The sequence below is a fragment of the Tetrao urogallus genome (assembly GCF_951394365.1).
Source record: "Tetrao urogallus genome assembly, chromosome: 1".
Taxonomy (NCBI): Eukaryota; Metazoa; Chordata; class Aves; order Galliformes; family Phasianidae; genus Tetrao; species Tetrao urogallus.
Window position 1 is genome coordinate 70,552,509 of NC_136813.1, and position 26,521 is coordinate 70,579,029.

Sequence of the window (26,521 nt, forward strand, 5' to 3'; positions counted from 1 at the left end):
CTAAATTCTGTGAAGTTTAATATCCTGATACCTTCTCTAAAAGAGGTGATCCCTGGTGAGATGACAGAATTTTGCCATTTAAATATGAGAACGTGCTAAGACCCACACAGAAGCCCAGAATGTTTTGCATATTCGGTGCAGCTCTCAGGGATTCCTCAGCTCAACACCATGCCAACATCAAAAGCTCAGTTCCTGCTGTGTCTTACTTCATCTCTGTCCGTCACGTACACTGTTCTCTCTGTAGCCATCTGGGAACGATAGAAGGAACTGAAACAGGATTCATACTAAAGTTGTTTTCATTTTGCACTGGAATAACCTGTGATGTTGAGGCTTATGCAGCACTTTGTTAGGCCTTTCCAAATCCGTTCTTGCTTCTTCTCCCTGATACATTTATGATTCATCATTAACACCAATTCTGGCTGGATCAAAGTAATCTACCATTCCTGGCTTTATGCTGAGTCCACTTATTCAAGCCTTCCTATTATGTTGTCTTTGCCAAATTAGGGCTGCTTACAATTCAGAGGAAGGAGTAGACCTGTCCTGTTGTACTCTGGCCTGATTTGACTGTCACTCGTGCTTTTCCAGTCATGTCTGTGCTTGAGACCAGGACAAGAAACACAAGCTAGACTCTAAACAGCCAGATCATCTCCCTGTGTCATGTTCTGAATGCATATAAAATTGCTTATACTAGACGGTCTGATGTATTTATGTCTGTGCCGGTGCTTCTGATTATATTTTGAAGGCATTTTTTTGTTTCCTTTTCTTTTGCCTGGTGTAGTCTGTCGGCTAGCACCCTCACAATGTCATCGGGCAGCAGCAGGGGTTCCCTGGCCTCCAGCCGAGGTTCCCTGGCATCCAGCAGAGGCTCCCTCAGCTCAGTCAGCTTTACGGACATCTACGGCCTTCCTCAGTATGACAAGTCAGACAGTGTTACAGACTACGGGCAGCATTTGCGCTTTGACATCATTCCCTTTGAGTCTCTGACAAAGGACGTGCCGTACGCTGATCCCATTGGACATTCAAATTTCAATAAGCAACGGAGGTCTCTGGATACCCCTCAGTCCCTGGCATCCCTGTCATCACGGTCCTCACTGTCATCGCTGTCCCCTCCAAGCTCACCTCTGGACACCCCATTTCTCTCTGCATCTCGAGATTCTCCCTTGGCTCAGATGTCTGAAGGCTTTGAGGAGATTGCAGGCATGGGAGCTCTGGAAATGCTCAGAGCTCAGACCACAGCATTGGGTGACGATGATGCACAAGGAACAAGTTCATCTCAGATGTCCTCTTACCCTGTCGACAGTGAAGGGGTGCGAGAAATGGGCCCACAGCTGACTGCTGTCCAACCTAGTGGAGGTAAGTTTTTGGACGTGATTGTTTTGTCACGTGAGGCACACAGCCCTAATCATACTGGCGCAATGGAGATTGTTGCTCTGTTTAAGTTCACCCAGATAAAAATTGCATGGTGGATGTTAGGTGTTTAGAAAGAAAATGAGAGGAATTCCCTCCCTATTCTCCCCCTAAACCAAATCGAAACAAAACAAAAAAACCTTTTGATTTAGGGCAGAGATGAAAGAATGAGGAAATTTTGTGATAGTTTGGGTGGAAGGAAGGGAAAGGAATATAGACTTTTGTTGGAGTGGAACACATGAAGGTACACATGTTTTGGTCTTGCATGAGGAATTAGTAAAATCACACATGGCTTAATTACATCCCAATTTCTGCCAATGTTGCCATTAGGCTGATAATTTCCAGCAACACAAACCCAGAGGAAATTGTTGGTTGCTTTGTTTCATATTTTTAAACAAACAAGCAAAAAAAAACTTAGGAGGGGGTGCACGAGGTGATTGCTGCTGTGATAGCGTTTGAAGTTTGGCTGGCTCCGTGCTGAATTCATGCCCACTCCAGTATCAGGTTCCTATGTCTGTGTGCAGTGCAATGGGATGGGAAACACAGCAGCAGGGTGGTGCTGAATGCATGATACGCTGTGCTCAGGAGTTGAGTTCACCTCAGGAGTTGAGTTCACCTGCTTCAGCAGGTGGGAAGTGTGAGGAGCTGAGCATCCACTTGAGTGATTTTTTTGTTGTTGTCTCAGAGCATGAGCTCTGCAATCACAGAACAGTCTCAGTTACCATGGCACATACTGTTAGGGTTGTCTTTTCCTGCTTGAATGTGAAGTCGATGGACTTTCTCAGCTTGTGTTGTTGGAAGCTTCTGAGGTGCTGTAGATGAGAGTGCAATAGAAAAGTGAGTTGGAGAGATCAAAAAGTGAAACAAACCTTAAAAAAGTAAAGAAACAGTTAATTTCTTTTCTGGCTTTAATCAATTGAAGAACTGCTGTTAAAATTTTATTTCCTTATGATATTTTTGTGTTTTAACATGCTACATTTCTAATAAAGCCATTGCAGTATAGGAGGGCTTTTAGAGAATATTTTAAAGATTATAATTCACGTCTCATTCTAATATGTAGAGCACTACATTCAGGACTTAGAACATAAAGGCTACTATGAAATAGAAGCAGAGAATCTGTTATCCCATTAGATCTTGTTTGTCAGGAGACAATGAAAAGGAGCACCAACAGTACCTAAGGAAAAGATTTCAACTTTCTGTTTTTCATGAAGAAAAAGGCCATTACTGTGCTAACAAGCCTGCGTTGTTCAAATAGAATTGAATGTAGACTTACTTTCCTTAATGCAGCTCGTGCTGCCAGAAGGTACTGCTAACAGAATTTGTGTACTAGACATAAACATGTCTCATGCCCATATTGCAGTATTCTGACCAAAATAAACAGAGTTCTAGAGACCAACATGTAAGTCTGTGCTTAAATTAGTGTCATGGAGAAGTTTCCTGAGGCTTTCTTTAAACCTCAGATCAGACCACAGCATGTCTTCACCCACTGTGGTAAGTAAAGCTATGTTAGTAGTTCATTTATAGCTCATATGTGTTTCCTAGAAATGAAGGCCTGGTCTGAGGGCTTAGGGAGCAATAGGATGAGGGTCACGTCCTGCTTCGGTTTTCCTTTTCTCCCTTCTCTGTAATGTTTTTACACATTTTTCGTTTTTCTTTCTGAAGGCTTCTGGCAGAACGTGTCTGTGATGCCACTGTCACTGCTGTGGTGTCTGGGTCCAGCTCCTAGTCCAGGGTTTATGACTTTTCTCTGTGTTTAACCTAGTGCTTTCTGTTCCTTTTTGAATGTATGATTAGAAGGTAATCAGTATGTCTTGATGGATATTTTCTTTTTTTAAGTATTTGATTTTTGAAACAATTGCCTGGGAAAGAAAAACAAGTTTAACCTTTCTGGTATTTGGCCGGAGTCACGACTGCCTCGAGCTTGGCATTCCCTAGTTGGTGGGTTTGCTGTTGTAATGCAGTTGTCTCCATCTATCAGTTGAAAATTTTTTAATCCATTAAGTTCAGTAGTGTATTCTTGAAGAATCTGATGGAGCATCAACCTCATACAGAACAGTTTGGGATCCCCCAGATGTTGAGGGTCGTTAGTTTTTACTAAACTACTGTGCTGTATGCTTTGGTGCTGCCATCTGATGGTCTAGCAATGTAATGCTCCTCTGGAAAACCAACAAGTATTAATCAAATTTTTCACCAGTTCTTCTATCAAACAAAATATGGCATGATTTCCCAAATTACAGAGGTCCAGAGGGATAACACTCTGGGATAACAATTGAAACAGAGGGATAACCATTGTGAATACTCTGCTTTGAAGCAGTACTAAAGCATGCTCAGGAGTTCTCCAGGAACTGAATTTTTAATGCTCTTTTGCTTATTTGCTGTTTTCTTTTTCTGTATCTCTTCTGGGGACATATACATTGTATTTGTAAAGCTGGGGGGAGGAAAAGTGCTAACACAGGTCTTTAAAGATCTTCTGTATCTTCTCTGTCCTAAAATAATTTTTTGAGTGTTAAATTTCCTTCAATGCCTAAGTAATCTAGTTTGCAAAATACTGACCTCCTCATAGACCTAAAAGATGATTGATCACTGTGTGCTTTTCATTTTGTCTCGTTTCTCATGCGGCACAACAGAAAAATGCACTGTAAGTGAACATAAAATTACTAATCATGCTGTTTTTGCTTGTAATTCCCAGTGTGATTTTGTGTGTGAAATGTTTTTGTATGAGTTGCATGTGAAGGAAAAAGGAGGTTTTTTTTACATTTGGTTTTGACATAATGCTGTCTGATATAATCTTGTATCTGTTTAATTGTGGCATATTATGGCATACTTAAATTTTGGCTATGTCAATTAAGCAATATGTTCATGGCTGTGGTTAAATACCAGAACAGTGTTTTCTGCAAGCTTCAGCTTTATTACATCATTGTAATGCCTGACAGCATCATGGTAGGTAAAGTCTGTTTGTGTCTGTTTTAGGTTTTATGACAGTGTTTGATTCTGTTATGAGCGCGTTTTGAGCTGACATGCAGTACATGTAGTTTTGTGTGCCTGTGAAATATGCTTTAAATGTATGGTTTTTGCTAATGAACTACTAAACACTAACATATATTCAACACCAAAATTTTCTTTCAAGTTCATGTTTTAAGCTTGTGGCAGCTGAGAATATTCTTTTAATCAGGCCAGTCTTTGACAAGCTTTGGCGCCTGCTAGGAAATTACAATTCATATCTATTTTGCTCACTGATTTTCTTGACATAGGACAGTAAAGGCAATTATGTATTTTAGAAACTTTATTTTTAAACAGTTCTTTAGCTTCCTGGATTGAAACCAGGTACACCTGGTTCTGTTTAAGTCAAAATCTGATGTTTCTTTCTTGATGAGTTTTTCTTACTGATTCATTTTTCTAGTCGAGTGTGCGTTCTGACATTTGCATCTCAACCAAATTTGTGGGATTGTCCAGATATGATCAAATGCTTCCTTGGCCTGCAAGGCGGTGGGCAATCATTGTTAAGTTACAAGTGTTGCAACACATCAGTTTTTCATGACAGTGTGTCGGTGCTTGACAACAGTTTTTCCTTCAGACAGATTAGGAACATGAAACCTCCAAGGTAGAGAGCTCGTGAGGTCCAACCTCCTCTTTCATCTCCTACATCTATACAGTGTTCACATAACAGGGTGAGACAGATACTTTCTTATGAAAACGTAGTACACATTGTGTAATTTTTTGAAATTAATACACAATGTGTAGATGAGCATTGGTATAAAATTGCACTTTTTTTTCTGAAGGTCAGTCATTTTCCAGTGATACAAAAGTGTTGAGAAACTCTTCTGTGTTCATAAATCCCCTTACAAAGTTCTAGTTTTCCTTTTGTTTATCAGTGACAACAGTTACAGAAGTTGTCTCACCAAATGAAAAGATTGAAAAAAGTAAAATAAAAAACAAATTGAAATGAAATCCTCCACTTTGTACAAGTGGTAGGAGGAGAGTGTAGTTCAAACACAGTTTTCTGGCTTTTTTTTTCTTTTTTTTTTTTTTTCGAGTCAGGTAGAGGTTGGCTCTCATTTGCAGTGAGGATTAAATGAGCTGTATGGCAAAATGACATGTGCTGGACAATAAGATGGGATGCTGTAATTAGGAAGAAAAAGGGTAGTTCTTTCTCCAGGTACAGAAACAAATGCAGAATGGAATGTTCTTGCCAGCAAATAGATGTCCTGCATAACTGAAGATGGCTAAGTTGTTCACTGAATTTGGAGGGGAGGTCCATAGGGCCCCTGATCCAAAAGCACAGATAACTGATTCTGCAGACATATAAGAATCCTAGCTTCAAACAGAAGCCTGTGATATTTATGAACATCTCTTCTGGTTTTGTGCTGTTGGTTATCTGACAAAAAGATGACATCTCAAGTTGGTGCAGGATGGCAGTACTCAGTGCATCTTGTCTGCCAGTCCTGCAGTGGGACAAAGCCAGACATTTCTGTTGACAGCAGCAGCACGGGTGTTGATGTGAGGGGCTTTTTGTCAAGCTTCAAGGCCTGTCTGGTGTCTTCTGCATGGGTCTGGCACAGGATGCAAAAGCTTGCTCACTCAGAGCAGGGGCTTGATGTCCATTCCACCCTTCAGCGGGGCTTTGCAAGTGAAGCTCTAGTTACTTGCTGATGCTGTGCTGAAGGGAACTTGCTGTTCAGGAGGCTGTGTTTTATTGGTGATGTCTAAAGATAATATCTTAACAGAGGTAATTAAATTGTTTGAATAAGACATGTTTCAGCCTTAGTGGTAGTAAGCTGGAAACAAACAGCTGCTGCTTGCCTCCCTGTGATGTGTGCTGTGCTACTATCACTCCAATAACGTCTGCTGAAACCTAAAGTACTTCCAAGACATTTAATTTCATGAGCCCGGGTAGGAGTATGATACTTTCCCCTTTCCTAAAGTGGCATCTCTTTGCCATTGCTTTTCTGCTTTGAGAGCAAGCATTGATCCTAAGCAGAAGTGGGAAGAAGTTGGTAAAAGATACTGCAGTTCCATAAGTCCATGTAATGATTCTCTCTAGGATGTGAAAGAAGAAAAGCTTAAGTTGCCTTTCAAGTCTTGAAACCTTATCTATATAATTCTTGAGCATTATCACTTGTGCACATACCTTAAAGGATTTTTACATTCTATTTCTACTTGTATTTGCAAAATGTGGTGTGTAATGCCATTTTTGTTGATAAGCTTAGCTCATGAAAGTGATTGAATTGCTATTTGTGATGGTGCTGGTGATTTAGAGTGGAAGGGAGGGTTGACTTTTTGTTCCCTCTGTCAGTTTTCAAATTAATTCACCAAGAATTTGAAAAAGAACTGGTGTCAGTGAGATGGAAAGTGCTGTTTTTTCTTTTGGATAACACCTCTCAGACTGTAAATAAAAGTTGCTGATATGAGACGATACAAGCAACGTGCTTTGAAAATTTATACATGGAAACACGTGAGAACAAAACCTCACTGTGTGTTGTCTGATAACTTCTTAAAAGAATTAGTCTCTGTTTATTTTCAAACTGCTGAATAATCAGTAGGTAAATCTTAGAAGTTTAGGATATCATGTGTGTGTACTGAATTAACGTAAACCTTTAGGAGTGATTTTTCCTCTGGAAAAATACTGTAATAAAATGAGATTGGCTTATATTTAGTCATGACACAGAGAAATCAGCCTTAATTCTTTCACAGAAAATCTGGTCCATTGTACTGTAGGTTTTTAAAGATAGAAGACAAAACAATGAGCTGCATTTGTACCAAGCGTTTTGCTGCTAGTTGTACTGTTTGCCACTCATATACTGCTTCTAGCTTAATCTTTAAAGAGATTGCCTTGAGCTGATGTTGTCTCCTCTTTTTTCTCCATGATAGCTGTAACTCTGCGAGGAGACAGCAGTCGAAGATCGGAGAGGAGAGCCAGGCGAGTTTCAGCATGTCTCTCAGATCATTCACTGGCTAGTGACAGTGGCGTGTTTGAAGCTTTAAGCAAAAGGTCAGGTGTAAAAATGTGTAGTAAGCTGGAAATATTCCTGTTCTGCCACACCGTCTGAAAGAATTTATAGTAAATTTCTGAACATGCTTTCAAAATTGGTGATTAAGTTGCATCTGTTAGGTCGATGAAGGTTTTTACGTATGGTTCTACTGTCATCTTCATGGTTGCTAAGTCCCTTTCACTTGATCGTCTCTAACATTTTAACATTCAATACTTCTGACCTAAAATATGTTAGTTTTAAAGTTGTGATTTTATTTTAACCACCTGTAACAAAATAAAATAATATGGGTTAGTACTTCAAGTTCTGAGACATAATTAAAAGTGTACATCTGCCTGTGATAAAGGGAAAAAAAGTGTATGAATTGCTGCAAGGCTAAATGTGCAGATTGATCAAGTGACTGGACGAGGGTAAACACATTTTATACAATTGTTGTAACACAGTAAACAGTTAGTGGAAGAAGATAAGGTTTTGATGATTCTGAAGAGTAATAGAAAACAGAACAAATACAAAACTAGCCTTAAGAATTATTCTAAAAACTTTTTAAAATATGAATTACTGCTTTTGTTTCTCTTAAATATATCTCAGTCTCTCCCCATATTACTGAACAGTTGCATTTATCCTCAAATCATGAAATAAATGTTCATTTCATTGTGCTTTAACATCGTAGATCAGTATGTAGTTTACAGTACTTTCTGCTTGTGCAGGAATGAAGATATGGAAGAGCCTGTTTATGGTGATATTGCCAGTAATGAAGAACCACAAATACATGTTGGATTTCTGTAAGTAGTGTTAATACTGTTTTTGAGCTGAAAGCCAAGGTAGTTGGATGCAATAGTCAACATGCCACTTTCTGCTGGGGCAGCCACTGTCCATTTGGTGTCCTTTCAGTGCTGACTAATGAAGGGGCTTTAGTTACTTCTTTCAGTAATTAATATTTTCACTGTCCGGGCTAGTAGTGTGAGCGTTGATGTAGGGATATGTCTCACTGTGTAAGATCTGATTTTTTTGTGTGAAATAAAAGATGATTACCTTAGGAAAATCACATCTGAAGAGACAAATACAAATAAGGCTCCTCCATGCACCTCTGAAGAACTGTACATAGGTCAAGCTATTGTTAATTGTGCAAGTAATGTGGGGGAGGGCAGATTACAGCAGTGCAAGATGGGATGCCTTCCAGAATTCTCTCTACCCCTCAGTTCCCAGGGCCTGGAATTTTCAGATTTCAAGCAGCTGTGATAGTTCTGTCTCAAAACTCATGCTGTTGCAGAAGATAAGAATTTTTTTTTTTGCACTTTTGTTAATCCATGAAAATAATGCAGAGCGAGTTGTCTAACATAAATATTACATCACTCACACACGTGATTGTGGTGGAAACATTTAATACAAGGAACATTTTATAAAATCTGTTCACTGTCAAGACTCACTCTAGGTAGTGTTCTTGTTCACCTGAATAATGTTAAATTCCCTTTGTTCTGATAAGTTTGTTAATGTAGTTAGTGCTTTTATGGTTCTGAATGTCATATCCTTAAATGCTTTGGATTCATGCTGATTTTCTAAGTGATTCATTTAACTGCGAAAAGTATTTTTGTGTTCTTAAAGTCCTCTTAGTCTTTTTCATCTATATTTCTTAAGGAACATATTGATGATGACTAACATAGGAAATTTATTTTCCAGGCATGACAGTGGAAGCGAATGTCTCTTAGTCCATGTACTACAGCTGAAGAATTTTACTAGTCTAGTTGTTAAGGAAAACTGCAAAATGTAAGCTTACATTTTACCAAAAGACCATTGCTTCTTTTGTGCTATAATCTTGAGTGCTACAATTTGTTTGCTTTCATGCAAAATTAAGCCGTTACGGCATATCTTAGTTTACATGGGGAAAGGGATAATTTGATGGACACAAAGCATCCTTTTTATGGAACCTTTGCCTTAATGGTGAGGTAGCAAATAGAGTTTCCAATGACATATGCTTTAATGTATTTATTATGTACAAAGAAGATAGTTCAGAACACAAGTCATTCTATTGCCTTATGACTTCTGTACAAAAAAAAAATCTATTATATTTGTAGTATTCTAGAAATATTATTTCCTATAGAACTTATCTACAGTCTATTTGTGGTATATCTCAGGATAAGCTTAATGTAATTTTCTTAAATTCCTAAGGTAACATCTATAATAATTAGTAATAGAGAGATCTTGCTTTTTATCTGGAAAAAAAATAGTAGATAAATAATTAAGTAAATATAAAATATAAGACTTCTACAGGTTTTTGTAGCCATGACAATATTCCTGGAATATCTGTGAAACATCTTCTGAAAATAATTTTAACACAAATGTCAGCTGAGAATCAGTACAAACAATTTTTTTTTTAACTTCTGGCTGCATGTATTACTGCTTCAAATTCCGTACCACAAAGAACATTAGTTAGTTTATTTTAATAAGCATTTTTAAAATAGCAAGAATGTTGCCATAAAACACAGACCTATCTAGTGATGTGTCTTAATAGATTTTTAAAGAAATATGAAAATTGTTGGTCTTTATTTCTGGGTGAAGTTGCTTTAAAACTGTGGAAAGTGGAGTTGTGATGATATTTTTCTATTGTAAAATAGGTCATTAATTGGGAGTACTGTCATGGACATCTGTCTCACTGAGTTGATTTTTGTTCAGAAAGCTTGACTTTGCAAATGCTGCAGGCTTCTAGTGGAAATTTTTCACTTAGGTCAGTGCATTAGTGGCAGTTGTTTGTTTTCACTAGGGCATGCTGAAGGGGAGAAGTGTGAATATTGAGTAGTACTCAACCACGTTGCCTCATGATTAGAAAAAGAAATGAATGTCATCTGAAGAAAATCAAATATAGTCACCAAGGAAATGAATGATTCCAGGGGGTTTGTTGGACATTGTCAAAATCAAGGCAGTCAGGCGTTTAAGTGGCACTAAAAATAGAGCTCTGTTCCCCAGCCTTGTCAGTTACCCAGTTGGGCTAGAATTGAGAAACTGCATGTCTGCAGGAGAAATCTATTGATTTGACTAATGAAAAAAAAAAAGAAAGAAAGAAAAGTTGATCTTGGCAAGACCAGGAACTTCTTAGTCACTCGAATGAGCTCCTCCATGCATCTTCATATTCACTGAAATTGGATTGCTTGAGGGCAGACGTGGGAGGTTACCGGCTGCCAGTGGTGAGCAGAGGAATTGGATCACTTCCTTTTTGTGACATGAGCCAGTTTATCTTAACTGGTGCCCCACTCTCCAGCTGTGCGGTTCCACCACAGTGAGTTCTATCAATTGTCCTCTAACATTTGTGTGTCTGCCATTGTCACCCCCTCTGCTTTTGACATAAGAGTTCATGCAGTGATGTAGTCAATTGGAGCGAACCTCTGAGCTGGATTTTCTTTCTAATCTGCAAGCCTTTTTTTCTGTCTGGGTTAGTTTGTAAACCCAGGTGAGGTTTCTAATCTGGTTCACAGTGTAGTTGCATGAACCTTTTTACTGGCACAAGAGAAGGTATGCCATGAAATGTGGTATTGCAAGGGCTTGACAGGTGGTCAGAACGAGGAGAACACAAGCAGTTAAGTAGTGTGTTGCCTTCTGTCAGATTGAAATGGTTGCAGACCTTGATTTTGGTATGGAGCCTAAAATGAGATGGTATCAAATATGTAAACTTGCTTTTTACAAGCAAGGTTGCAAATGGTAACGTAGGTTTTCTGTGCTGCTGTTTTGTGCTGAATTTCTTGGGTGAGGAAGGAGGAGAGGTATGTGTAGTGGATGGAGACAAGAAATAAAGCAGCAATTCAGTAGCTTAAACATAGATACATGTTTCCGCTTGAAACCTCCTGGCTTAGCATCTGGCCTCCAGCTGCTGCTTGTCAGGAAAGCTGTAGCTCTCCCATACATTCTATGTCATATTTGCTAGCCCCATGTAGATGCCTTAGACATCTCAGGACATCTCAAGTGGTACTTGGTGACTGTGCTTAATCACCAAGTTAGAATTAAGTTGGTTTTAGAGAAAGATACATTTTCCAAATGAGCTTTGCTCTTTTTCTGCTAAGAATGCAAAATAAATCCCTGTAACAGAGATCCCAAAGCAGGTTCTTAATATAGAAGTTACACAGGTGTTTTTGCGTAGCTTGATTTTCAGAAACGCAAAACAGCTGAAAACAGCTTTCTTTATCTGAATTGTGTGATTTGTCTATTTTGCTCTTCCTAGTCATGTGAGAGTTTATTTGCCACCACTCGAGTCAGGCACACCAACCACTTACTGCTCCAGAGCCTTGGAATTCCAAACTCCGCTAATATTTAATGAAGTTTTCCGCATCCCTGTGCATTCAAGTGTTTTGAAACTGAAATCACTTCAGCTGTACATTTGCTCAGTTGACCACCAGCAACAAGAAGAATTATTGGTAAGTGGTCTATTTTCTTAAAAGTCTTGTGATATGGGAAACTAAAGCTACAGTCAAAGTGTGAAGACTTTATATTTTGTAGTAATGTGTGAAGTTTTAGGTTGGGAGTTATTGTGGCTCTTTGTTCATATGCATAGTTATGGTAGTGTTATAAAAAAAAATACAAGACAACCTCTCAAAGAATGTACCTGCTATACTACATAAAGATTTGGAAGTAATTAGCAGTACTTAGTAATTAGCACTAGCAGTACTTGTGGCTTAGAATTGGAGTATTTTAAGCAGTGTTGGAAGTACTGTTTATTAATAAAATTATTAATATATCTGTTACATTGCAGAATCATACTTAAAATTGATATATTACCTATATTAATTGCTATGGGATTTAGTAGATTAGGAGGTGTTGGTCTTATTTCATTTTTTAATTTAATACATCTCCTATAAATGTGTGCTTTGGGGAAAGCTGAGAAATCTGCAGTTGCTAAATATGGGTGCAAGAAGAACATGCTGTAAACTTTTTTTCCCAGAGACATTACCTGAATGCTTTCAAACTATACTGTGCTGAAGACTTATCTTTCTGCATGGCACTGTAATGCATGCACAATTAATCAGTATGTGTAAAGCAGCTTCCTAATAAAAATATAACAAATACAAACCAATTGTCACTGTGTAATAGGCATTACATCAATCTTTGCTGCAGGGTAACAGTGATCCAGGCAAACTGGTTTGTTTTACTTAGCATTAAACTGATGGAGGCATCTAATGTAGGTGAATTCAAAGAAGTATAACATTGTTTAAATAGCTTACATCTGTTAGCTGTGTTAACATTAGATATGTTAAAAGTTAATTTAATTATTTTCAGGTGTAAATACACTCAAGTGAATCTTCATTGAATGTTTTGAAGTTAGTGGTCTGTAATTTCACTGAGGGATTTGAATGTATCAATTTTTTTTTAAGCCTCTGGACAGAGTTAAGAGATACAAGTAGCACAGTGTCTGGTTAAACAGTGGAAAAGAGATGATTATTTGAGCACATATGGTCAAGAATGTGTGTTAGACTACCTTGAAAACCTAGATCATGGGTGTCCTGCCCTCTGGCTTGCCTGAGCCTAGCTGAGTGATGTCTTGGGCTGCATATACATAACTTGCTTCAAAAGTAGTGCCTCTTATTTATTTCCATGTAAACTACAACAGATACAAATAGCATGATCGCACTATTTGATACAACTAATTCTCAGCTACAAAATACTGTTTTTAACACAGTCATCATCGTGAACTATGCATTTTCAGCAGCAGTGAATATGAGCTTCCATGCTGTGCTTATAAAAATAAGCACTAGCAGAGGTGACCCGCTGCTGAAACGCACCACCCACCCCTCAGCAAGTGTTGATGAATGTCAGGAGGTGCCATCTCTTCCTCATGGAGGAATTCAGTGACACACCTTTGCTTCATCTGCACTTCCACATCAAATACCATTTTGTCAGTCTGCCCCTCTGCTCCCATCTGTCACACGGCAACAACATGTAGTGGGATATTGGTGGGAAGGTTCAGCCTCTGCTGCCGGACCACCAACATCTGTGTTTAGCCTCTGTATCAAAATGCATAAAATTACTTGCCATCGTTTGAGCACTGCCCTCCCAGTGCCCTGGTCTCAGTTGACACAGTGTTAATAAGGCAGTGATGGTTTGGTTGCTGCTGAGCAGTGTGTGCATGCCCACATTGGGCCAATTCGTGGTGAAGAGCCACAGCCATTTGTAGTGGGTGGCATGCGGCCCACAGGCTGTGTGTTGGACATGCCTGATCTAGAGGAGTCTTAGATAAACACTGGTCTTCATGTTGACAATGTTGACAAGATCCAAGGTCTTGTCCACAGCGGGATGTTTTGTTGTTGTTACTACTGCAACCTAATTAAAGAGAAAGCATGTCAAGAATGGGCTGGATATATTGATAGGAAATGCTTTATACTGTTGTGCAGCGTTCCTCTAAGCTAAGTAGCCATTTCAGAGCAAAGCAATTTTATACTGACACAAGAGCATGTAAATTTAAGATGCTTTCATTCCAACTGCTGTTACTGAACTAGCCAAAAATTATTCTAATAGGATTTGTTTCTTTCTTTCATAGTGTCAGTGTAGTTTTGTCAGAAACATCTTTGTCTGGTAACATATTTTAGGATAAGCTAACAAAACAACTCAGAAAGGGAGAAGCAGTGTCATGATTTCTTTGGATAGCTGCGTTTGTAGTCTGAGTGTTCCCCTTCTTGCTTTCAAGTTGAAAAACAACTATATGCTTGAGAAATCATCACTTTGAAACTGCAGTGATGACCTCTACAACTGTCTTTCAAAATCTCTTTCACCTGAGATGCCAATTTTTTTTAGGTGAGGTTGCACAGCGCAGAATGGAGTGGGGCCATCCTTGCCCTCACCCAGCAGTGCTGGGCCTGGTGCACCCCAGGGTATGGTTGGCCCTTTGGGCTGCAGGGGACACTGCTGGCTCACATTCAACTTACTGTCAACTGGAACTGCCAGATCCCTTTCTGTGGGGCTGCTCTCCAACCTCTTGTTCCCTAGTCTGTACATTCATATCCAGGGTTGTCTGTCCCAGACAGGAGTTTTTCATGAGTCAAACAAATATTTGTATGTAACAGGGAAGAAAAAAATTCAAGAAATGTTCTGGCAAATAGTTCTGAACTTCACTTAGAGAAGTAAATCTACTGAATTTCCGTGTCATCCAGTTCCTTCATTTCCCTTATGCTCTGTCTTGATGGAAGATTCTACAGCTTTCCACACCTGGTTTTCTGTAGCCTTATAAGACCGATTCCTTGAATTGGCTTGCTGCTCCCCTGGTGTCCTCATCAGTGTCGAGATAAGGGAGTTGTTATTTTCCATGATTAGCATATATTGCTCGTGCTAAAACTTCAAAGAAATGCGATTGCCTTTTTTGCAACCCTAACTTTACTGTTTCTGATTTTCTATGGGCCTCACCAACCAGTTATTCTCTGTCTTAATTTATTTGAATTCTTTGTGACTGTGATTTATCGTTCACATTTTCTCTCTCTCTTTTTTTTTTTTTTTTAATATCTGTCCTATTTTTCAACACCATATTAAATTAAATGCTTCTTTGGCGTGCCTTTTTAGCTGATGAATAAATATAGCATGTAGGGCAGCGTCAGTCACATTAAAAGTCCAAGTACGTCTTTTCCAACATTTATGACAGAGGAAAACAGCTTTCCCTTCTACTTCCCAAAACAAACCTAGCATCTCTTAAACATTCTCTAACTTTGGTGTCAAAGTGTGAGTATGTGGTAGATGTTTCTTTCACACTGTCAGAGCAGCTAGCTATTTAGAGGAGATCTCTGTTTTATATAGTAAGGAAATGGTATTTCTGTTTGTAGCACCCAGTAACAAATGACGTAAAACTACATTCTTAATAATAAACTGTGTCCCAATATGCCATTTTTTTGTTAATCTCACAGACTCCATTTTTCTGTTGTCCTTTCTACACTTGCTCAAACAGAGCAGAAGGTCAACATGGCTCAGAAATTTCTTATGTGAACACTACTTGATTAAGTAGGCTTACTTTGAAGTTGGGAAGTCTTTTAGTGGAAAGCTTTCATTAAACCTTCTTTCATCTGAATTTGGGAGATACTTTGAAAGATACTTTGAAAGAGGATGACTTTGAAAGTGGAAAAACAAGATTATGGTCCACCTGACTAACTTGTGGTATAAACAGTCAGGAAAAAAAGATTTTTTACATGACAGCTTTTTCTCTTTCAGAGGATGCTTTTGATGACTAGAAAGTTCTCTCAGAATATAATTCTGTTGAAACGAAATGGATCAACTTAAAGTAACGCCGTTTTATTAATGCTGATTAAAGCAACTACAGAAATCAGATGTGCAAAGCTGAGCTTTCAAAGTGTTAAAGACTGTTACAGTCCTAGCTACATCAACTGTTGTAATTTTATTTTTCAATTTTAAAAAATATCCACTCTGAACCTTTCTTGATAGTAAGAGGAGGCAAGAAATTCAGCATCTTAGACATCATAATAAAACAGAACAAAACTGTCTCTTATTAAAAGACTCTTATCATTGATAAAGCTTTTTTTTTTTTTTACCATCATAAATGGAGCACTCGTGAAATGAGAAGGCATCTATCCTGCTGTGTACGTTTATCTTATTGTGATGAATGCTTTTTATTGCTTACAGGGCATTGCTCAGATAAACCTGAGTGATTTGGAGAGCTCCAATGAGATGCAGCTTCACTGGTATTCTGTTCAAATCTTCACTGGCTCGGATCCCCAGAGACCAAAGAACAAACACCAGTGTGAAGAAAGTATTCCCCGGTCTTCTGGAAATGTAACCACAGTTAAAACAGTATGGCTCTGAAAAAATTATTTGTTTAACTTCATTTGACCTGATGAGTGGTTGCTTGTGATCATATCTCTAATGCAGTTTGTTTGCAAGGTGCAGAGAAACGGATACGTTAATTAGTTCTTGTGGCGAGACCTGCATTTTAAAAGAATAATTAAAAGCTGGGTCATGTCTGAACATGATCTTGAAATATACCATGTTTTTGTATGCATACCTCCAGTTCAACTCACTAAAACTCATTAAAAAAATCTGCCACTGCCCTGGAAGAGGCTGCCAAGAAAGGTCGTGCAGTTTCCATCCATGGAGATTTCTCAGCATTTTGGCACTGAGCAACCTGGTGTGACTCTAAAGCTCTTCTTCCTTTGAGCAGGGTGTCAGATTAGGTGACCTCCAGAGATAGACTTGGATCTAACTCACTGGGTGGTGCTTCATAGTGAGATAAAGTCTCCCAGTCTACAAATGGCTTTAACTCAACTTTTTAGCTTGTGACCTACTGCTCACTGCAACGATAAAGTGTTTACTTTTGGCCCAGTTTGCATGAGAAATTGCTTTAATTCTTGATCATTTTCAGCTTTTTTTTTTTTTTTTTTTTTTTTAGTAGGAATACACAATGATTGTGTTTTTTTTATTGTTTTCTCTGGATAATATGCATTAAGTACAGGAGCTTGTACAAACAGGTTTGTCTGAAGTCTAGTTTACCTTCCAGGATGCAGTGACAGCCCTGTTAGCTAGGACGACTGCCCAACTGGAAGCAGTTGAGAGAGAGCTGGCAGAAGAGAGAGTGAAACTGGAGTACACTGAAGAGGAAATCCTGGAGATGGAGAGAAAGGAAGACCAGGCAGAAGCCATATCTGAAAGGTACAAATAGTAGTTAAAATACCTAATCTAACAGCTGAATAATATTTGCACTACAAGGATGATCTGAAATACAGCAGGAGAAGCAGCAGATCCTTGTTCTGAGATCTGCTCCCTGTTAGGACTAGGGGTGTACAATTCTTCTATCGTGTGATGATGCACAAGCAGGAAAAAAGTGTCATTTGAATAGTTAGCTGTGTTTATAGGACTTGGAATTTGGGGAGAGGGAAAACACTTCTTTTGAATCAAGCAGAAACATTGTTAGGGAGGCAACTGCAATGACTTGGCAATGGCACTGTACTTTTTAAAAAAGATATATATAGATATGTGTAGTGACATGGGAAAATGAAAAAAAAAAAAAAAAAAAGCATTGCAATGCTTGCAGAGCAGATATGCCACACTGCTCTAATTCATCAGTGATATTACTCCTTTTTTGAGCTGTGCTTTTCTTTTTGTTACTGTTTTCTTTGACTGTTACAAAGACTGGAATGTAAACTTGGAAAAAACTATGGAAGCTGATTTTTTTTGTCATGGAATTTATTTGTTTACCTGTGCATCTACAGAAATACAAGTGTTAAATTCTGCATTTCTACTGCAGAAATATTCTTAATTGATAAACTGAGCAGGATAATGAAATGTGCAACTATTATCCATACCTTGATGGGTGGGTTGGTTCTTTGTTGTTGTTGTTGTTTTGTTTTTTAATGCCTACAAAATCCTTGTCGTGTTCTGACTTCAGGAGTTGGCAAGCAGAATCTGTTGACAGTGGATGCAGTAATTGCACCCAGACTAGCCCTCCTTATCCGGAGCCATTTTGCGGGGATTCATTAGCTGGACACATGTTTGCAACTCAAGCTGGCCAGTACAGTTCTGGAAAACTCCAGCCTCCACCAGTAAAGGTAACGAGAGAAGGCACTGAGTAGGGGAACTGCACGCTGCTGCTTGTTAAGTCCAAATTGATCTGGAGAGAAAGGAAATGATACTAGCAGTCCTGCATGAGCACTGCCTTGATGACAATGGTGTGCCTTTGGAGTTCTTAAAGTGTCCTCTTCAGGACTTGTGGGTTTTTTGTTTGTTTTTGTTCTGTTTTCTTGCTAGTTACTTCTGAGTAGAACAGCTTTTACGTTAAAAGGCAGGAGTATTTTTAATGCTACCTCTATCTAGTTTTAAATATGCACTTGCATCAGTGTGTTGCACCAGGGGAGATTTAGATTAGATATAAAGAAAAACTTCTCTCAGAGAGTGGTGGTCGGGCCCTGGAATGGCCTGCCCAGGGGAGGTGGTGGAGTTGCTGTCCCTGGCAGTGTTCAAGAGATGTCTGGATGAGGAGCGACAAGATACGGTTTAGTAGCTTATGGTAGCAGTGGTAATGAGAGGAAGGTTGGACTAGATGATCTTGTAGGTCCTTTCCAACCTTGCGATTGTAGGATTCTATGATTTATTGTCTTGAAATTGTAACATAAAAGATGATGATTAAATTCCAGTGCTCTGAGAACTTACAGTTCTTAAAAGGAAGGAAGATGCTTAAAATTTTAAAACTTTCCTGTATTTTCAAATATCTTAGTGTTCTTGTATCATTGTTTCAACAGTCTTTTAGTTCCCTTTTATTGAGGTTGTTTTTTTGTTTTGTTTTTTTTTTCTTGGTTTGAATTCCTGAAGTTTTTAGGTTGATACTTGCTTCAGAGTCACCTTGCTTTTTGAAATGTGGCTTAGTGTTCTCTTTCTGTCAAGGCTGGGAGATCAGGTGGTAGCTCAGTTAATGCCCAGTTGTTAACAGTGAATGCAGTTTTTGTCTTCCACAACTATGATTCGCATTATAACTGCATCTTATAATTTTTATTATAATTTTTACTGTTCCAGGTAAGGCTTCTGAAAAATAATCTTACAATTTTGAATGACCTAATTTTAAGACTGCTGACAATAAGGTGCTTCGTTCTCTGTTTTCAGGGCACATTAAAACTTTATCCTAGCTAACAAGGCAAATTTTGATGTTGTTGAAATAAAGGGAGAGGGGAAAAAGAAATAGAAAACAAATTAAAAATTCTTTCATTGTAATTTTAGGTGGATAAAGAAACTAATACTGAGGATCTGTTTCCTGAAGAAGTTGCTATCCTTCCAAAAGAGAGAACTAGCCGCAGGCCACGGGGTTCTGCTTTTGTTCGCAGCAGCACAATTGTTCGTTCCCAGACCTTCTCACCTGGAGCACGAAGTCAATATGTTTGCAGAGTGAGTAAAGCTTAAAAAGAAGACAGGAAGAGACGCCTTCACATGAGTATTTGTGTGGTTGTGATAATTTCTTCTTAAAGCTTGAATTACAAGAAACTTATACTATTTTTTGATGCTAATGGATGTTTCATTGATTATAAACATTGAGGTGGGGGGGGAAAGGTCCTTGGTTCCTGATCATTGTAAGAATTTAAACGTGAATTTATTTCTGCTAAAATTAAAGAACCCACTGTAACTTAAATCGTAAGCTCCTTTACCTGGCAACCTGTGATGCTGAGCTAGTGGTTCATTTTACAGAGTTGTTTCTCAGTATTGCAGATTGCTATATCAGTATTGATTTTGCTATATTGGTGGAATGCACGTGACTTTATTTGCAGTCTTTCCTAAGTAGCTTTCCTGAGAGCTTGAGTTTGAAAATGCCATTGTAATTTTTAAGCCAAGAATTGAGAAGCTGGACGTGAACTGGCAGTGTGCGCTTGCAGCCCGGAAGGCCAACTGTGGTCTGGGCTGCATTGTAAAGTGATGACCAGCAGAGAGAGGGAGGTGATTGTCCCCCTCTATTCAGCTCTTATGAGGCACCATCTGGAGTACTGCGTCCAGGCCTGGGGCCCCCAGCACAGGAAGGATGTGGAGCTCTTAGAGCAGGTTCAGAGGAGGACACTAATATAATCAGAGGGCTGGAGCACCTCTCCTATGAGGAAAGGTTGAGGGAACTGGGCTTGTTTAGCTTGGAAAAGAGAAGGCTCCTGGGAGACCTCATAATGGCCTTCCAGTATTTGAAGGGAGCATATAAACAGGAGGGGGAATGGCTATTTGCAAGGTTGGATCGTGACAGGACGAAGAGAAATTGTTTTATACTGAGGCAGGGGAGGTTTAGGTTAGATATTAGGAGGAAGTTTTTCACACAGAGGGTGGTGACACACTGGAACAGGTTGCCCAAGGAGGTTGTGGATGCCCCATCCCTGGAGGCATTCAAGGCCAGGCTGGATGTGGCTCTGGGCAGCCTGGTCTGGTGGTTGGCGACCCTGAACGAAGCAGGGGGGTTGAAACTAGGTGATCACTGTAATGCTTTTCAACCCAGGCCGTTCTATGATTCTATGAATCTTTTGGTTTAGCCCTGTAATTTATATTGCATACAGTGCGTTTGTGGACTATACATTTTCAATATGAGCTCTATTATATATATTTCTTTTTACTAAATAACTAAAGGCAAACATGTGATTGAAGTGGAAAAAAAAAATTTGCTTAAAACTACACAATTTCAGTGTTTTTGTTTTGTAATAAAACTCAAAAGAAAAAAAGAATCCTGATTTCTGAATGCATATGTTAGCAAGCTTTATATTCAATATCTTTTCTACTCAGCTGTATCGCAGTGACAGTGACAGCTCGACTCTGCCAAGGAAATCACCGTTTGTCCGGAATACATTGGAGAGGCGCACTCTTCGGTATAAGCAGGTATGGCTGGGAAATAGGTTTTCACTGAAGCTGATGTAACAGTGGTACTTCTACACATAAGCATATTTGTTCTGATCTTTTTAGGAAACATGCAAGACTTCTGTAATGCAGTCAGTAGCTCAAGGTTGCTTTCTTTTTGTTTTGGTTGTTTGTTTTGTTTTAATCTGAAAAGTAGACATAGGAAAGTAAGACATTATTGTGAATGATTATTGAGGAAGAGACAAGGTAAAGACAAAACCTTGCTTAACTGGCACTAGATTTGTATTGATTTACATATAAACTTCATTAAATTTCTAAAATCTAGTTTATGATACAGAATGCAGACCCACAGAAGTCTGTATGAATGATGGGAAAACATCCTGCTCCCTTGCTGTGCAGCCTAGCAAACAGTGGTGTTTGGGGCCCAACAGTAGTGTGTGAAATTGCAGGAACTAAGGGGATCTGGACAGGCTTGAAAGGTGGGCCCATGAGAATTCAGTGAATTCTAACAAGGCCAAGTGCAAGGTATTGCATTTGGGTTGGGGCAAAACTGTGTTCAGACTGGCAAAAGGGTTTCTTGAGAGCAGCACTGCAGAGAAGGACTTGGGAGTTCTGTTGGGTGAAAAGCTTGATGTGAGCCAACAGTGTGCATTTGCAGCCTGAAAAGCCAATTGTATCCTGGGCTGCATCAAAGGAGGAATCGTCAACAGGGATCAGAGCTGAATGTCCTGTTCCACTCTGTCCTCATAAGGCCCCATCTTAAGTACTGCATCCAGACCTGAGGGCCCTAGTATAGGAAGAATGAGGAGCTGTTGGAGCAAGTCCAGGGAAGAGCCACAGGGATGCTCAAAAGGCTGGACCTCCTCATCTATAAAGAAAGGCTGATGGAGCTAGACTTGTTCAGCCTTGAGAAGGCTCCAGTGAGACTTCATTGTGGCCTTCCTATACTTTAAGGGAGCTTATAAACAAGAAAAATGTTTGTGGGTTGGTTTTTTTTTGTGTGTGTGTGTGTGTGTGTGTGTGTTTTGGAGTGAGATTGTGGATGCTCAGTCCCTGGAGGCACTCAAAGCCAGTTTGGATGGGACCCTGGGCAACCTGATCTAGTGGGGGACAGCTCTGCCTATGGCAGGAGTTGGGGCTGGGTAGATTTCAAGGTCCCTTCCAACCCAAGCCATTCTATGATTCTAATAGCTTAAGTTCTTTCTCCACCCACCATGCAGAGCAAGTGGGATAGAAGGGCATGTAGGAAGTTAATACGATGTTGATAACTGGCTTACAGTTTAGCCTGGTAAGCAGATACTGATTTCTTGCTGGTATATGTAGGTAGATGACTGTGCCTTCTATTTTGATTCAGAATGTATTTTAAAACTAATATCGAGTAAATTCCTTTGAAGTGAATCTGTTGCTCAGTGTGTTGTTTTCTAGCATCGTTATTCAGTTATGGATATTTCATATTGTATGCCTTTGCTCATTTTCGTTATATAAGAGTTTAGTTTATAAACTTAAATTAGTTAAATATTTATAAGCTGAAGGTAGACTGTAAAGGAATGTAGTAAAGAGCATTAATTGAAAAAAGTTGTATATTGTACAGAAAAAAACACATTATGGCTAGTTAGCATTTCACTGTGGGGTATAAATAATCTCTCCAAATCTTTGCATCAAGAAAAGCTTTGTGTAAAGTACATAAATAAAATGTATGCATTATGTACCTAAAAATATACCAGTGCGCCATGTTGAGAATAATGTCCTGTGAATTGTATTTGAATCCTAATAACTCAGCAGTCCTGCAGATCATCTTTGGCTGAGCTTATGGCAAGGACATCATTAGACCTGGAGCTGGATCTCCAGGCATCCAGAACTAGACAGAGACAGCTGAATGAGGAGATATGTGTCTTAAGGGAGCTGAGACAGCGTCTGGAAGATGCCCAGCTCAGGGGGCAGACAGATCTGCCCCATTGGGTCCTTCGGGATGAGCGATTCCGAAATTTGTTGAAGGAAGCAGAGAGGCAGGTAAGCTAACATGAAGTTACTCATGCACTCAACTTGTTTAGAAACATTTCATTTCAAAATTTCTTGATTGTAAGAACTTCTGCAAAGAACTTGTTTATTTATTTATTCACTTCTTACTGAAATCCAAATAATTCATGTTGCCTCTATGTTCTTGAAGTTACCACAATGAAAATGATTGCATTGATTGTTACCCAACTGTGTGTTTGAAAACAATTACTGGAGAATGTCACTTTCTTTTAGATATTTTATGGCTGGAACTTTAGCAGTTTCATTACTGAAAGAAACTGTGCTAATTTGATATTTCACTTTTTAGAAGTATTTGAAATATTCCTTAAGTATTTTTGCTCTTCTTGGGGAAAGAAAGTAAGTGCAGGAAGCATTACAACAAATCAAACAGCCATTGGTTATCAGAAGCAGGGTAAGCCTAGCTTCATTTTGAGGTCTTACTTGAGAGAGCAATGTGCAGTAGATTTTTTTTAATTTAATGCATATCTTTGTGAAGAACACTATCAAATTAAATAGTACTGTTAGTCTCTTGCATTTATAGATCTTAAATGTTCAGCTATTTCAGATAATATAGTGGTGTGGTTTTACTCTGGTGATTAGAAACAATCCATCACGGAAACCTAAGTATTTTTCTGTTATGTTTATTCACATTATAATTATTAGCATTCTATTCTTTGTCTCGTTTTCAGACACGGCAGACCAAATTTGAACATCACCAGGAGCAAGCAGCTGAAAAGATGCTAAAGAAAGCATCAAAAGAAATATACCAGTTGCGTGGGAAAAACCAGAAGGAGCCTATTCAGGTGCAGACTTTTAGGTGAGTGATAATGTGCACTGATATAACAACAGTTCATTACAGAAGTTAAAGCTCTCTAAAGCAGATAGCTCAAATTCTGTGTATCTTGAATATAGCCAGTAATTTCTAATCACGTACTGATTGGAGCTCATGAAGTTTCCTATGAATTACTTGCAGTGGTGAAAAAGCAAAATTAAGGTAAAATTACAGTCTTACAGCTCTAAAACGTGTGAGGAAAGAAGTCTTCAAGTGCATACAGCGTACCTGGGGTGATTCTTTCAATTTAGCTTGGCTATTGTTAAGTTGAAACGATTTCTCAGCTCTTCAGTGCTGTCCTGTAGGCCTGAACAGTTTGTTTAGTGTCATGCATGCATATTACTAGAGACACTGTTTCTCTGAAAATTGCTCAATAATCTTCCAGCTTTCTCTTAAGCCTTTTCTTTGGGCTTTGGTTCCTGTTCATCTATTTTCATGTAGTGTGTGTCCTCCTAGATTTAGTTTGCGTATAAACAGTGTGCACTTCACAGGAAGAATTTAGCATTAATTGTTAAAAATATTTTTAGGGTGGGTGTAGGCATGGGAGGAAGATCAGCAACAGTTTTACATGATACTGTTTTACACAATGTTCAGATTTTTTAGAATTTGTTTATGAGAGACACTTAAGCAGAAAACTTGTCCATTCTGTAATATTGGAAAGGGAAAAGCCTTCCTCACAGATGTGGAGAGGAATTAAGAAGAATGGGGATTTTAAGGTTGTTTTTACGTCATTTGTTTCTGGTAATGACTGAATTTTTGTGCTTATAAAATGATACGGGAAATTGATAAAAATGAGGTAAATGAAGTGAAGGACAATTTGATTGTATACATTCTTGCACCTTATGTGCACACATCCATTTCTTATGACAGTTATTTTATAGCATATACTGTTTGCCTAATAGAGAAGCAAGGTTAATCTTAATGTTGTCTTCATTGTAGTTATTGTAGGCATCATTGCAAAATGTCAGAGGTGAACTTTGCATTGCACGGAGGACTTATATCCTATGGAACCTTTTTAGAGTGAACTGTAGTTGATGTCCAGTTCTATAAAGTTTGCACCTAAATTTTCAAAGCTACTAATTGTGTTTAGGGGAATGCTTCCAAAAGTAAACGGTGAGGGTTTTGTGTAAGTTACTTGTACTCAAGTAAGCCCTGAGGTCAGTGTATAAGTAGTAAGAAATAATGAGTAAAGAAATGGTTATTGCAAGGGGTTGGGAAAAGCAGGGCAGGGAGGGAAGATTTAGGTTGAATATCAGGGGGAAGTGCTTTACAGCAAGAGTGAGGTGCTGGAACAGGCTGCCCAGAGAGGTTGTGCATGCCCTGTCCCTGGAGGTGTTCAAGGCCAGGTTGGATGGGGTCCTGGGCAGCCTGGTCTGGTATTAAATGTGGAGGTTGGCAGCCCTGCATGTGGCAGGGGGTGGAGATTCATGACCCTTGTGGTCCCTTCCAACCTGGCCATTCTGAGATTCTGTGTGACTCTGTTAGCAACCCTGCACATAGCAGGAGGGTTGAAACTAGATGATCTCTGATGAAACTAGATGATCCTTTTCAGCCCAGGCCGCTCTATGATTCTGTGATTCTATGACGTACGTCTGACTTCTTTTCATCTTTTTTGATCACAGAGAGAAGATAGCGTTTTTTACAAGACCAAGGATTAACATACCTCCTCTGCCGGCTGATGATGTATGACATGTTGCATTGTAAACATGAAGTATTTATCGCTTTTATTTTAATGAAGTTATTAGATTAGCCAAGTTTCTTTTAAAAAAAAAAAAAAAAAAAAAAAAAAAAAAAGCAAACAAAGAAAGAAAAGTGCAAAAGCTAATATACACGTTTTGTAAAAAATAAAAAAAGGAAAAAAAGTAAAAGTAAACAAAAACATATATATAAATATATATACATATATATATTTTATAATAGCGACTACAACAAGGCTTGGTTTTTCCTTGTTGTGAAATTGACATCTCTGAAGACAACTTATTTTATAAAAGATCGACTATCCTGTTAAGAGCGTGTACAGTTTTTATGCTGTTTTATTTGACTTAAAGGCTGGAAGACAGAAACAAAGTGAGTTCAGGCAAATTCACTGTAGTGTAATTTATTTATAGTGCCTTTTTTCCTTGAAGGAAAATACCTACTTTAAGATGTATTTTAAGACTGAAATTTTGTTCTTCAGTATTTGTCATACAGTAGAATGGAACCATTGAGCTGGTTTTGTTTCTGATACCTGAAATGAAAATACTATGTTCTAAAATTGTCACTTTTTTCAGCTTTATTATCTGTAGCTTATTATGTACATTGTATCCTTTAGCACCGTCTGTGTCATAGCAAAATATTATCACCTGCAGTGTGTTTAACAGTGATTAGAAGCGACGTTAAACACTGCAGAATTCGTTTGCATGTTCTTACTGTGCACTAATAGAATGTTTTCATTTCGGTTGTCTCTAAAATATCTTTATATTCTTAACTAGATGCTCAATTTAAACGGAGGAAGGAAAAGGGTGACAGATCTTTGTTTTGCTGTTTAAGGGAAAGGGAGTTAAGAGAGCTCTGTGAGCTAGCTAAACTGCTAAAGGGATATAGCAGTTCCTACAGTTTCAAGATTCTGACCTGATTCAGGAATACGTGCTAATTTCAGAAAGCAGCTGCAGTAAGGAAGGGTGCTTAAACACGTATTCTTTCTAAAGGATCTGCTTTGAGGTTACTGCATGTGAGTTCTTTTGAACAGTGACGCTTTCCAGGGAGGAAGTTACAATTCTGGAAGATATAGCTCACTTGATAGCTGGTTGGATGAGCTGAGATCTGGTAAAAATAATTTTACTTGTTCATTGTCGTGAAAGACTGTCGCTCTGCATTCCCGAGAATGCCAGTTTTGTGTCCTTGCATCCTGCAAGTATGTAAAAATACTTCTTTACTAAGCTACTATAATAGAGCTTCTTGTATTTTTCTAATTATGCATTACCTACAAAAAGAGGTGCCCAACACAAGACTAACTTTGCAA

The 26,521-nt window shown here is 38.7% G+C and overlaps 1 protein-coding gene across 1 annotated transcript in view; it reads left to right on the forward strand.

Annotated features, from left to right (window-relative positions):
- The window catches only part of WWC3 (WWC family member 3), a gene marked incomplete at both ends in the record, with an annotated part of 95,848 nt that extends 70,639 nt beyond the window's left edge, over nt 1-25,209 (forward strand). The window contains 13 exons of the mRNA XM_079549365.1: nt 779-1,353; nt 7,276-7,396; nt 8,102-8,176; nt 9,072-9,158; nt 11,602-11,794; nt 15,993-16,160; nt 16,864-17,015; nt 17,752-17,911; nt 19,074-19,238; nt 20,601-20,693; nt 22,455-22,682; nt 23,378-23,505; nt 25,143-25,209. Coding sequence (XP_079405491.1) covers nt 779-1,353; nt 7,276-7,396; nt 8,102-8,176; nt 9,072-9,158; nt 11,602-11,794; nt 15,993-16,160; nt 16,864-17,015; nt 17,752-17,911; nt 19,074-19,238; nt 20,601-20,693; nt 22,455-22,682; nt 23,378-23,505; nt 25,143-25,209 — 2,212 coding nt within the window. The remainder of the gene's footprint in view (nt 1-778; nt 1,354-7,275; nt 7,397-8,101; nt 8,177-9,071; nt 9,159-11,601; nt 11,795-15,992; nt 16,161-16,863; nt 17,016-17,751; nt 17,912-19,073; nt 19,239-20,600; nt 20,694-22,454; nt 22,683-23,377; nt 23,506-25,142) is intronic.
- Between the last annotated feature and the right edge of the window lie 1,312 nt (nt 25,210-26,521).